Consider the following 12,542-nt stretch of genomic DNA (forward strand, 5'->3'; position numbering starts at 1 on the left):
GCGGAGCGGCAGGCGGACACTTCCTGGGGAACGGGACTCACCCTCGGGCCTGGATTGCCGTTCTCTCCTCGGATCCCAGGAGCGCCCATGGGGCCCAGCGTGCCCTGGATAGGGGAGAATAACAAAGAGATTGGTAAAGGGTGGCATGGACCGCGTGGCGCGCCTCGGCTCACTTGGGGACAGCAGCGCTTTGTGTTTGTCACATTCCCGCTCCCCATCTCTTTCAAGTCTTCTGCATTTCTTGAGTTAGCGACTTACAAAGGAGGTCAACGCAATTGAGTAACGTGGGGCAGGTCAGGTGATCACCACACGTGAGGAGGAGTAAAGCGAGCGCAAGAAAAAAAACAAACCCTAACTGGGTCCACTGGGTAACCTGGAAGTGTCCAGAGGTGACAAGGCTGAGACTTCAGGGACATTGGTAGGGGGGCAGCAGATAAGAAGGGCAACTACCCCCAGTGGCCCTCAGGTAGAGCAGCCGTTGGGCTGCCATGTTCCTACATAATGCCACGGGGAGGTCTGAAAGTGGACCACCAGAATACAACAGGGGGCAGAACAAGGAGTTCAGTGTCGCGGGCAAGGCCGTGAAAGAATGAGATCAATGAAGACATGCGCCAACTGAAGAAAAGCATGATCAGGGACCCTGGCAGTGGGCAGGGTGGCAATGGCTAGACATGCAGAGCATCGGCTTGCAGGGGTCGCCTTTACATGTAAGATGACGTTCATCCACCCGCAGAGAGACAACTGAAGTCTGCAACTAAAGTGAGGGTCTGAAAGAAGGGGGGCTTTCATGAACCCGCTTATCTCCACCTCCGCCTGCTCAAGTAGCCCCGGGTACAAAGACAAAGGCCAGGCCTGAACACCCACACCCCCAGCTCGACGACTACTGTCACAGTGTCACAAGCGGAACTCAGGTGACATGGCGCCGCCGTAACGTCGGACAAGGACAGACTCGAGCTCCTCTAACTTCTTCATCCTTCCTCCGAGATTCATTTCCTTACAGGACCTCCATTTGTCTCCTGTAAGGCCCAAGGGTCCCGGGTTTTCTTTTCGCGTCTGTCCGTCTTCACCCAGCAGTACCCTGAAAGTGCACAGAGGTCCTCCTGCTCTGCTTCTAACACTTCAGTTGAATCACGAGCCCTGCCTGTCGGTGGTCTCCCTCAGTTAACCCGGTGTAGCGGTGGGCTTCTGATTCCGATTGTTTCTGCCGCTGCAGTAGCACAAAGGCAGAGGAGTAAGTAAGTGTCTCATCACCTGAGTTCCTCTTGTTCCTGAGTCTCCAGCTGAGCCCTGAGGTCCCAGTGCCCCGGAGACACCCTGAAAACAGAAAAGGACGTCCATGTCAGCGATAAGACGGCTCAACGGCTCAGTTTACCATTTGGGCAGCTGGCACACACTTTACCAATGTCTGACACAAATAACCAAGCGCTCCCACCACTGGCTTTGCGGACCCCTTGAGATGGCATGCAGTGGTCACTGCCAGAAAGCACTTCTTCATCTGGTGAGCATGGAGTCTGACTCTGGTAGAACCCGCCCGTACATTTTGCTCAGGTGTTTATTGCCAGTCTGACTCGACAGCCTCAGGCACTGCATGCCAACTGACATGCCATGGCCCAGTCACATGGCTACGTGATGGGCACAAAGCAGCTCAACATGCACGTCTTGGGAGGTGAGAGGAAACACTCGGCGGCCAACAGGAGAACATGCAAACCACAGCCAGCTCGGAAAGTGAACCCGGGCCACAGGAGCAGCGTGGGTTCAACGCAACTCTCCTTACGTGTGTTAGTATACTGGGCACATAAAACCACGTGCCATTTTAAAGGACTTTAGTGACTTTCAGCAATGGCTGCTGCCTCATATCACAAGTACAGTACGTTGTGTTCCAGTAGACAGACAATGAGTGACAGAGAGTGCATTTCAACAAGTGACGCTTCTCCTTTGTTACTACATACCTGTGGTCCAGAAGGCCCCCTTCTACCGTCAGAACCCTGTGAAAACACAAGCAATTAGAAACGCTGCCTGACCAAGGCTTGCCGATGGCACAGTGGCACACACGCAAGTACGTCCGGTGGTGCGGCCATGAAAGCCACCTTTAAGACGACTCGTCTCCCACCAGTGAACATACCTGGTTGTGTAGCACAGCCTGAATGCTTGAAACTGAACCCAAACGTTCAGATTGCACTGCTCAGCTGGCGCCCTCACAAAGGGCAGGTGCCCAGCAATACCCAGCTGTCTGCCATTAGCGAAGCAGACGCCTTTCAATTTGATTATCGTGAGAAGAGCACATAATGGTCTCAGTGCTGGCACGTAGAGAGAGTTGAGAGCTCATGCTTTAAATCATTTGAATCTGAAATGCCCATAGAGGAGCATCGGAGAGTGTGCCAGCTTGCTGCTGCCATTTACTTCCATGTGCTTAATAACTTCAAACAAAAAGACCACTTAGCAAGTGAGTGTCGTTACCCTCTTTCCAGGAACCCCGGGTGTCCCCTTGATGCCATCTTCACCAGGCTCACCCTAAACGAACAAAAAGAAACTTCAGCTTCATTCCTTTGGTGGGTACGCCGTACAGACCAACACAGAAAGACAGACATGGACACTGATGTACTGTGTGCCCCCTTCTGTCAGCAGGACCCACTTGGAGTCTGCCGCCTTACCATCGGCCCCATGTCTCCTTTCTGCCCCTTCGATCCTCTCTGGGTGTTTTCTGTTCCTGGCGTTCCCTGAAAGACAGAAGATCAGCACATCCTGGGCACAGGGTACCACTGCCATATCAAATGAGGCTTTGCAGCTGCCCATCTGACGATGGATTTGGGCCTTTGGCCTTCTTGAATTTGCAAGAAGCTGTGCCCGGTCATGAGAGATTGGCAAAGAGCTAAGAAGCAGGCAGAGAGAGAGAGCGAGAGAAGAGGTACTGTCTGGAAGTGTGTGGTGCCATCAGGGGACGCTGGGTGGGAAGCACGGAGCGCCTCCAGTAAGATGAACAAAACCAACACACAAGGACCACTCTGGAGAAAGAGAGATGGAGCCAAAAGCAGAGCACAAGACAAGAGGGCTGCTGTCTAAAGAGGTCGGGAGTTGGCGTGGGTGGCGTCCGTTTTCCACACAACGCCCGGCCAACTGCACAAATCTGCACGAGCCAAAGAGACAAAGGTGCTGTGCAGGTGGACGATGAAATGCAGCAAAGAAACGCAAGCCATCCTGGGAAACGGGAAAGAAGAAGCAGCAAGGAATGGCTGAATGTCCTACTGGATCTCCGCGCAGGCCGCTGTCTCCCCTTTCGCCACTCTCTCCTTTGGCACCCTTTGAACCCTGCAAAAAGAAAAGACGAGCTAAAGAGCTTAACCAAAAGCCAACGTTGACAAGACGGCGCGGCGGCTCACAGCTCCCTTACCCGTCCACCGGAGCCTCCCTTCTCTCCTGGAGGGCCTGGCAGTCCCCGGTCTCCCTGAAATCAAATCAAATCAAATCAAATCAAATCAGGCAGAGCTCACAAGAACACCAAGTGGACGGGCAACACTGGACACCCGTCTCGTAAGCGCAGCCCCTTCACCCTGCGACTGGCACGCCTTGATATCACCTCTCTGTGTTTAACATGCAGAAATGGAACACGAGATGAGGCCTCCGAGGGTTAGGGTACCAATTGGTAAAATAAGTCGCCAGCCAGACGCCTCTGGCAACATTTTAAACTGAGCCCGTTGTCTACGATGGCACGAGTGCTGCGTTTTGTTTTTTGTGACAAGCACACAAGGCACAGACACTGTTGGAGTGCATCGGCATGGTTGGAATGTCACCCGCGAGCATTTGGCAAAGGATCTCAAAGCTGGCAAGCACTTGAATACCAGCAGGGTGCCACAAGAAGCTGCTGGGGTTTGGAAGGCGCGCCCTAACACAGCCAGGAGAATTGCGTAACTTCTTCTTCATTGTCGTGTCCTCACTCACTCTGGGCATGGGCTATGCAGCTGAGCAACAATCTCCAGAGAAGCGCTGAGGTGTTCCCAGGACGGTTATGAGATTCAAACCCTCCAGCAGGAGGGCACCCTTGCCACATGGTCATCACCTAAACCCCGTCACTTAGAGTGGGCCCAGCAACCCTGCAGAGGAGCCTCATGTTGCCCGCTTGCATCGATGATCTCAGTCTTCCAGCCGTGGCCCAGAGCTCGTGACCTGGCACAGAAGAGATTCTTTGTTGCCCTATTTGGGATCAGACTGGAGGTTTACGCAGAACCCCCCGCCTGCCCCTCGTTGTAGGGTTTCATTCACTTTATTTCTCTGATAAACATCTAAGATTTTTGCCAGCTCCCCATTTTCAGGCCTGCTCCAGCTGAAGCCCGTCCTGGGTGTGACATTAATCTACAGGGACAAACCTGGGGGTTGGTGGCAGGATTGGTACTCCAGCCACCATAAAAAACCTCCCAGTGGTTCCATTCCATCTGAAGTAGCGTGGTGCTGAGGTGTCACCCGTCGCCTGGCTGCACTCAGGTCCTAATCTGGGATCCTGAGTTGGTTGGTCTTGTGGTGGGTGCGGCACTGCGCCGTATCAGCGCCTGCGCCTACCCTCCTACTGGGCAGACTGGTGAAGAGCCTGGCCTTCTTATTGGCTGCAGTTTGGAGGCCTGACCAGGTTTGTATTATGAATTGTTAGCAGTATTAGCTCTTCACTGTCCCACTCTATAAGATGGCGTCCCACTGTCTGCCTTGACCTGCACTAGATAGATAGATAGATAGATAGATAGATAGATAGATAGATAGATAGATAGATAGATAGATAGATAGATAGATAGATAGATAGATAGATAGATAGATAGATAGATAGATAGATAGATAGATAGATAGATAGATACTTTATTAGATCTTAGCCAGGGCCCGACTACAGCTTCTGGTTGGTGTTTTGGGCCTCGGCATTTTGTCCAGGTTTTGACCTCAGCCCATTTAAGTCTTTGTTTCTCGCTGGCCTCCTGGTCATTTAGATATAATTTGGCAGAGCAGTCGGTAAGGACGGGGCACAGACTGGCCGGTGAATGAACAGCTTCAGACCCCTCTGACTCTGCCATGTCATTTGTAAAAAAGGGCCCTGCTTCACTACCCACCTGGCCAAGCTGCCCACCCCTTACCTGGAGAGAACATGGCATTCATGTACAGGAAATGAGCTCAGTGACGCCTCGCCCTCTTCTGGGTGGGCTACTCATGAGAGTATTGGTGGGGGTCGCTGGAGGCGTTATATAGTGCCTTTGGTTATCTACTCTAAAGTAGCATCTTCACACCTGCCTAAGCCAATGTGTGGCCGCTTTACGTCTCTTCACTTTGAAGGCTCTGGTGTGCTAGTCGTTGAAGTGTCTACTGATCCAGAAGGCTCGGTGTTGAGGGGGCCTAGCACATGAAACTGCGGATAAGGGGGTCCACAAAATGACCAGATGGTCTGACAGGTGTAACGGAGAACAATCACAGTAAAGAGCTCCACAGTGTATAACAGTCAATGGAAGGAAGTTGAGAAATCAAAAAGTAGGGGGCTACCTCCTCTCCATCGATTCCATCCAAACCAATTTCTCCTTCTTGACCCTGAAATGAGATTGGAAGGACAATTGGCGTTAATTGTGCATAGAGGCCTTGTGACGCAAGCTGAAGTTGACCAGACAGGAGGGATGGACACCAACCTTCTCTCCAGAGTTGCCACAGGAGCCCTGAAATCAAAAAGCAGAGAGACAGAGTAAGAGCTGCTCAGCCGTACAGACAGTGTCGCGCACAACAGCAGTAGCAGCAGCCCGCTCGCAGCGTGTGCGGCACAACGTGAATAGGAAGATGCATATTAAGACCAAAGGAGGACTTTGCTCCGTTTCCTGACTTCTTGGAAGAAGACGCAGCTGCCTTGTTGTTGTGCACTGCGCTTGTTATATGCTGCCATCGCTGATCTCATTCACAGACGCCAACATAAAAGGAGGAGGACAGTTGGCTTACTTTGACGCCTCTTTGTCCAGGACAGCCTTGGAAGCCTTGCGTTCCGTTCACTCCTGGGGGGCCTCGCTCACCCTGTGGAGAAAGAGAAAATGCACGATGAGAGAAAGCGGAGCGTAATCGACAAAAAAAACGACTAAAACAAGCAGCAGCCACTGAGGGGTCCCGAGGATGGAGGGCTTCATCTCCCTGATGTCATATGTGATGATGACCATGGAGAGGCTGCTGCTTCACCACCTAAGGCCACAGGTCCACCTCACCATCAACCCTGTGCAGTTCGCATACCAGGAGAAGGTGGGAGCGGAGGATGCCATCATCTACATGCTACACCGATCCCTCTCCCACTTGGACAGAGGCAGTGGTACTGTAAGAATTATGTTTCTGGACTTCTCTAGCACCTTCAACACAATCCAACCTCAGCTCCTTAGGGACAAGCTGACAGAGATGGGAGTAGATTCATACCTGGTGCCATGGATCATGGACTATCTTAGGGACAGATCTCAGTATGTGCGTCTCGGAAACTGCAGGTCTGACATTGTGGTCAGCAACACAGGAGCGCCGCAGGGGACTGGACTTTCTCCGGTCCTGTTCGGCCATCGGACTTCCAATACAACTCGGAGTCCTGCCACGTGCAAAAGTTTGCTGACGACACTGCTATCGTGGGCTGCATCAGGGTGGGCAGGAGGAGGAGTGGGCAGGAGGAGGAGTATAGGGACCTAATCAATGACTTTGTTAAATGGTGCGAATCTGCCTTTCACATCTATCTATCTATCTATATATCTATCTATCTATCTATCTATCTATCTATCTATCTATCTATCTATCTATCGTGCCTTTCATCTATCTCTCTATCTAAAGGAGCCTCCTTGGGGTTTTGCACAAGAGGCCAAGCGAGGAGGCGCCTCAATATATTTAGGATGAGGGGTGCCGGACCCCGTGAACAAGCTGCTGTGAGGTAAGCTTCCTTTGCTCTTCAAGGTGCCAGGGATGCAGGGCACTAAAAAGGAATGGCACCGACTTTATTTTGTGCTTGGACTTAAAAGCACGACGTGATTTAGCATCTTTTGTTCATATTTTCCTCAGATAGTTTTCTACTGGTTTCTGACCTCAGAGAATCGCTTTTAGTTGTTGTTCTTTTATATTTTCTGTTTGGTTTTTGCCCTTTGGTGGCTTTGTTGGCCGCTGCGCTTCGTGACGTCAGCCACACAACACTTTACGTCAGATCCCGGGTTGTGCAGAAGACTTCAGTCTACCATTTATTACAAGACTCTTTGCTTTCTTGAGTTCTGCGGAGGTCCATCTGGAATTCTGCTTTTGGATGCCACTTATTTATCGCCCACCGTGCCTCACCTGGCCCTCCTTTCATGCATGGACAGAACGCCGAGTGAGCCATATAAAGCGTGATGGGAGCCGACCGTATCTGGCGTTTAGCCTGTCGCCACATCACCGCTCCGGTGGGCTCATCTGGATGGCACAGAGCCACAAACGGTTTACAGCCTTCCTACTAAAGGCGTCTTTGATAATAGCTGTGATCCCACGTTAAGTGGCACACTGGTTGAGGGCACTGCCCCTGGTCACCTCGGCCCCACTGCCTGTCTGCTCCTCCTGTTCTCATGTGGAGTCTCTCATTTATCCTGATCGGCTCTCACGTCCCACTCCATCGACCTGCACGTTTGGCTAACGGAGGACGAGAGCAGAGGCGGAGGTGAGCGTGTCCTGCTGTGGCCTGCTGGCCCCTGCCCTTCAGCTGAGCCTGAGAAGATAACGGTGGCCCGTTGGAGTTGCACTGCTGTAAACTAAGATTAGCGAAAGCAATTGTGCGATAAGAAATTTCAGCACGCACCTCGGTTACTATACGGTGGGCTACAGGTAAAGGGGAGAGCCCCCACGAGCAGGACTTACCGGGCTGCCTTCATCTCCCGGATGACCTCGGTATCCTGGTCCTCCTGGTCCTCCCTTGGAAGAGAATAAAAAAAGAAGAGAAGCTAAAAGGTCCGCCGTTTTCAATGACATTCAAAGTGATGTTGCTTTCCACGGCTGCTGCTCCCCCTTTGGCCCCACTTCCTCCACTCCAGGGGTCCACGTCTGCTTTGTAAAGAGATTTGGGACCGGCTCGTTGTGAGAGACTGTGACAGAATCACCAAGACTTGTGGAAGGAGGAAAAGACAAGAGGACTTGGCAGCCATTCTGTGGCCAAACAGACCAGGGATTGAATGAGAGCCAGTGAACCAAGAGCGGCCATTTAATTTGCAGCTAGAACCTCAAAATGAAGGACTTGTGCAAGATGAATACCTTTGTGCCCACTGGCCCTGGCAGGCCTCTGTCTCCTCGCTGACCAGAGTACTTGCACGGAACACCACAGCAGGCTCGCTCTGTAATGTTGTCCTGTGAAAAGCAGAGCAGAGGGAAAACTCAATTCAGTCTTGAACTATGTGACAAGAACACCCGGGAGCGGGACGTGGCACGTGAAGCAAAGCAGCTGCCATATTGGACCAGCTGAGAATCTCCTTCACACCATTCAGGTCTGAAAATACCAAAAGACTTCAAAAAGGGCTGCAGATGCATTAAATGTGAAGAAATGACAGACAGACATACATAAATAAAATGACTGAGCAACATCAGGGCTAAATACCAAATCCACCAACATCCCACTTACAGCCCTGAACACTACGGTGGCGTCCCCTCACCAGTTCTTCCAGCAGCTCATAATCGAGATCCAGCTGGTTTATCCGAAGAGGTTTGCTGTATCGGAATCCACGGCCAAACTCCAGCGACACCAGATCATCGAAGTTAGTTGCCTTCTCCAGGCCCACCAAGACGAAGGCACTCACGTCTATCGAGAGAAAGCAGAAGTGAGTGAGCGTGGCAGACCACCTGGGCAGCGGGCTTCATTGGAAGATTATTTAACTTTGACCTGCCAAGAGATTTGTGCCCACCTTCACTGCGCATGGCTTCTAGGGATTTCCTGATGTCTGCCAGCTGCTCGTCTGCACCATCGGTGAAATGAATGACCACCTAGAAAACAGACAGGGGTCTCCTTATCTTACCACAAAGAGTACGGAGGCCTACTCACTTAGGGTGGCACAGCTCAGTGTGATTGTGCTGACTGCTATGGCAGCAAGGGCCAGGTCCCCAAAACCTGTTGGGCTGCCCAAGCCTGTCCTGTGGCACCATTTAATGTCCACACCCTGGCACTTGTCTTTATGAAGCAGTCCTTGTGCAGATGAAGTGGATTTTTATAAGACATCATGGCCTAAAACACAAGCAGTAGGAGAGCAGCTCACTTTTCAAAGAACTCTTCCAGAATATGCCGTCCCTCTCATCAGTTTGCGATGCCACCATCAGCCTCCTTGTAGCTAAATTGGCCAAAGAGGGAGCTTTCTACGGGAATGCCACACAGCCAGCCTGAGATGGCACAGTTGGCATGTCCACCTCATAACACCAGAAGGATGGGCTGAAATCCTGGCCCGGTCACCATCTGCGTGGACCACCAGGTAGGATTTTTTTCTTGTATATCACAAAGACGTGCCAGGGAGGTTGGCTGGCAACCCCTAATCTACCCTGCGTGGTTGTGCATGGGTGCATGCCCACATCCCGATGCCATGGGTACGTACATGGGTGGATGGATACTAAAGAGAGATGGGGCTACAGAGAACTCGCCTGGCACCTTATCGATGTAGTCAATAAGGTGTGCCCACTACTTACTTTAACTGAGCCCGCCGTGCCGCTGCTCTTGAACTGATCTCTGTAGGCGTTAATTGTTCTGGAGGCCAGGATGTAAGGTCCCTTTGTGTGCAGACCTCTGAACTTCTCCACCAGCTCGGGCTTGTAAGCAGCAAAGTCAAATACTGATTTCTGTCCTGCTGCATTTAATGCCAGTATGCCAACTCGGACGGTGGGCGCCTGAGTCCCAGAGCAGCTGGTGGGTCTCATTTTTGAAATCCTCTGGAGTGCAGCTTCCACCTTGGACTCTAGTCCCTTCTGTTCTACAAAAATGCTCGATCCAGGTTTTACGTTAGTCACATCAAATCCTACTAGGACCTCAAGATTGCATTCTGCAACAAACAAGATTCACGATTACTCAACACAACCACAGAACGGAGGCGTCTACCACACCTTAACCTGCGCCTGGAGTGGCACGTCACGGCCAAAAGCATCAACTGCAGCAGCCCCCCTTGGCATGGCCATGTGCTGCCCGTGGCCTTTAGTCACTTATAATGGCCTCAGATTCTTACCTTTGACAACATCTTTGGTGCCAGTGCATAGCTTGATGACCTTCATGTCGTCCACCAGTGTTACTAGGATCTGCTCATTGAGCTCACTGAGCTCCTGGACATTTACTGCTCTGAACACGGTGGTGCTTTCACTGCCAAGCTTATTGAGTTCATCTTCCACATTGCCCACGCCAACTGCGTACACACGGTAGCCCTCCGCCTTAAGCCCCATAGCCGCCTTCTGGCCGTCATCCAGGGACTTCCCACCGGTCACGATGAAGGCAATCTGTGGCACGCCTTGGTCTCGCCTGCTTCCAGAGGGCTTGATGAAGTGCTTATCCTGAATGTGCTTGATGGCTGCACCTGTGTTAAGCCTGTTGCCCCCGCGGTGGTTTGTTTTCTCAATGGCGTCTATGATGTCATCTTTGGTCTTATGGGTGTTGAGGAGAAACTCATCCTTTACGTCTGCAGCGTACTGAGCCAAACCGATCTGAATGGAGTCCTTCTCATCGTAGACGGAGTCAATTAATTCGATTATGAAATACATCACCTCTTTGAAACTGCCCCGACCAAAATTAATTGTACCATCCACGAGGAACACAATGTCCGCAATTTTGGGTTTAATCTCCGGTACTGCAAAAAACAAAAAAAAAAAAAAAAACAGAGAGAATGAGAGAGAGAGAGAGAGAGAGAGGAGCAAACAAGGAGGCCTCCTGACCTGGAGGGTCTGCCAGGTTAGCGCAGCACCAAGGGGGCAGAAGGGAACGCTTTACTCAGAAATACCTGGACATTTAGGGGAACGCGTCTGAAAGTGGCAGACCGGCTTATCCGGGTACTGACTTTGATACAATCCTTTGAAAATGTTGATATTCAATACTCGCAAAACAGGAGAGTTCTCTTGAGGTGGTGCACTAATGCAAAGCCCCCAACAATGCCAGTGGTGCCATCCTCTGAAAGTAGCAACTTCCACCCCTCACTAGAGGCCTCATGGCTAACGGCATGCGTAGAATTCACACTAAAACATGGAGTACACACAAAGAAATTCAGACACAGAAAACGGTGTGTACGCCAACCTCCACGCACTTTCCCCTAATAAATACCAATCAATGTACCGCACATGTATGGCCCTACCCTGACTCTGCCCAGAATTACAGCTATTTGAATATGCAAATCAGTGTAAGAGCCCCTTGAGTTCAGGGTTTTGGCAAAAGCACGTGGGAAAAAACGAAGAAGTGGAGGCAATGAAAAACATAAGCAGTGTATAAACAACAAAAGGAAACTGATAGAGGGGCACTGCAGGGCAGAGGGACTCAAAAGTTCAAAGTTCAGACAGACACACCGTACATGAAATGAAAAAAAAAACAAAACAGATATCAAAGTCAAAGTGAAAAGGCGAGTTGCAGAACACCGTAGGAAGAAGAAAAAGAAAGATCTATGTCGAGATTAAAGTCAAAATGTCAACATACATCTTGAAATGTTGACTTTAATCTCATTGTTTACTTTGTCATTAAAGTAGAACATCGTAAACTCCATCTTAAAATCGATGTTTAATTCACTAGAGCTTCTCAAACGCCATCGTAACTAAAGTAGCACATCAAATGCTTCGTATTTCAAGTGTTCCCCGACCCCGTCGTTAATCGCTCTGTGCTTCTTAAACGGGCCGACAGGAGCGCACAGACAGTGATCGCCACACAGAATACACTCCAGTCACGATATCACAGCTCTTTGAACATTACAATACTAAGAGGAATGCTTGAAATCATTTTCATCATGAAATGCATTAATGCAGGTATTAAACACGTGGGGGCACAGCGGTAACGATCAATGGGTACCCCATCCAGGGACTGGTCCTGCCTCGCACTCAACGCTTGCTGGGACACGTCAGACCCTGAATGGAATCATTTATTACAGCACTACTGTGTCTGTCAAACATATCAAAACCCAATTCCTTCCTGTCCTTCCGTTTTCTTTCTCCATGTAACCAATCGACACACAATGAGCTCTGTAATAAATGTCAAAGCAGCTGTACCTCTGCACGGCGATTCTTCAAAACTTTTAAGGAACATTGAAAAGTCTTCATTATACTTGTTTAATTATTCCTTCCATCCATCTATCTATTTATCTATTCAGGGTTACACCAGTCCCAGCAAGCATTGAGGAAGAGGGAGGACCAACCTGTGGACGGGGTGCCAGCTCATCACAGGGTGAATACGAGTGCACACACACACACACACACACACACACACACACACACACACACACAAGTAACGTCAATTTAGCACCACCAGATCCCGTACCCTGCATGCCTTTGGAAGGAAACCCACCAGGAAAGCATGCAAAGTCCAGGCAGGCGACACCTGGGATGTGACCCCCTTACCGCTA

The 12,542-nt window shown here is 50.6% G+C and overlaps 1 protein-coding gene across 1 annotated transcript in view; it reads right to left on the bottom strand.

Annotated features, from left to right (window-relative positions):
• The window catches only part of LOC114656463 (collagen, type VI, alpha 3), a 54,433-nt gene that overhangs the window by 11,473 nt on the left and 30,418 nt on the right, over positions 1–12,542 (bottom strand). The window contains 17 exon segments of the mRNA XM_051931279.1: positions 42–104; positions 1,252–1,314; positions 1,950–1,985; positions 2,458–2,511; positions 2,652–2,717; positions 3,244–3,306; positions 3,389–3,442; positions 5,509–5,553; positions 5,649–5,675; positions 5,950–6,021; positions 7,849–7,902; positions 8,239–8,331; positions 8,634–8,779; positions 8,883–8,961; positions 9,652–10,001; positions 10,069–10,074; positions 10,161–10,793. Of these exon segments, the coding sequence (XP_051787239.1) occupies positions 42–104; positions 1,252–1,314; positions 1,950–1,985; positions 2,458–2,511; positions 2,652–2,717; positions 3,244–3,306; positions 3,389–3,442; positions 5,509–5,553; positions 5,649–5,675; positions 5,950–6,021; positions 7,849–7,902; positions 8,239–8,331; positions 8,634–8,779; positions 8,883–8,961; positions 9,652–10,001; positions 10,069–10,074; positions 10,161–10,793 (1,904 nt within the window).

This window comes from Erpetoichthys calabaricus, chromosome 8 (assembly GCF_900747795.2).
Source record: "Erpetoichthys calabaricus chromosome 8, fErpCal1.3, whole genome shotgun sequence".
In the NCBI taxonomy this organism is placed as follows: Eukaryota; Metazoa; Chordata; class Cladistia; order Polypteriformes; family Polypteridae; genus Erpetoichthys; species Erpetoichthys calabaricus.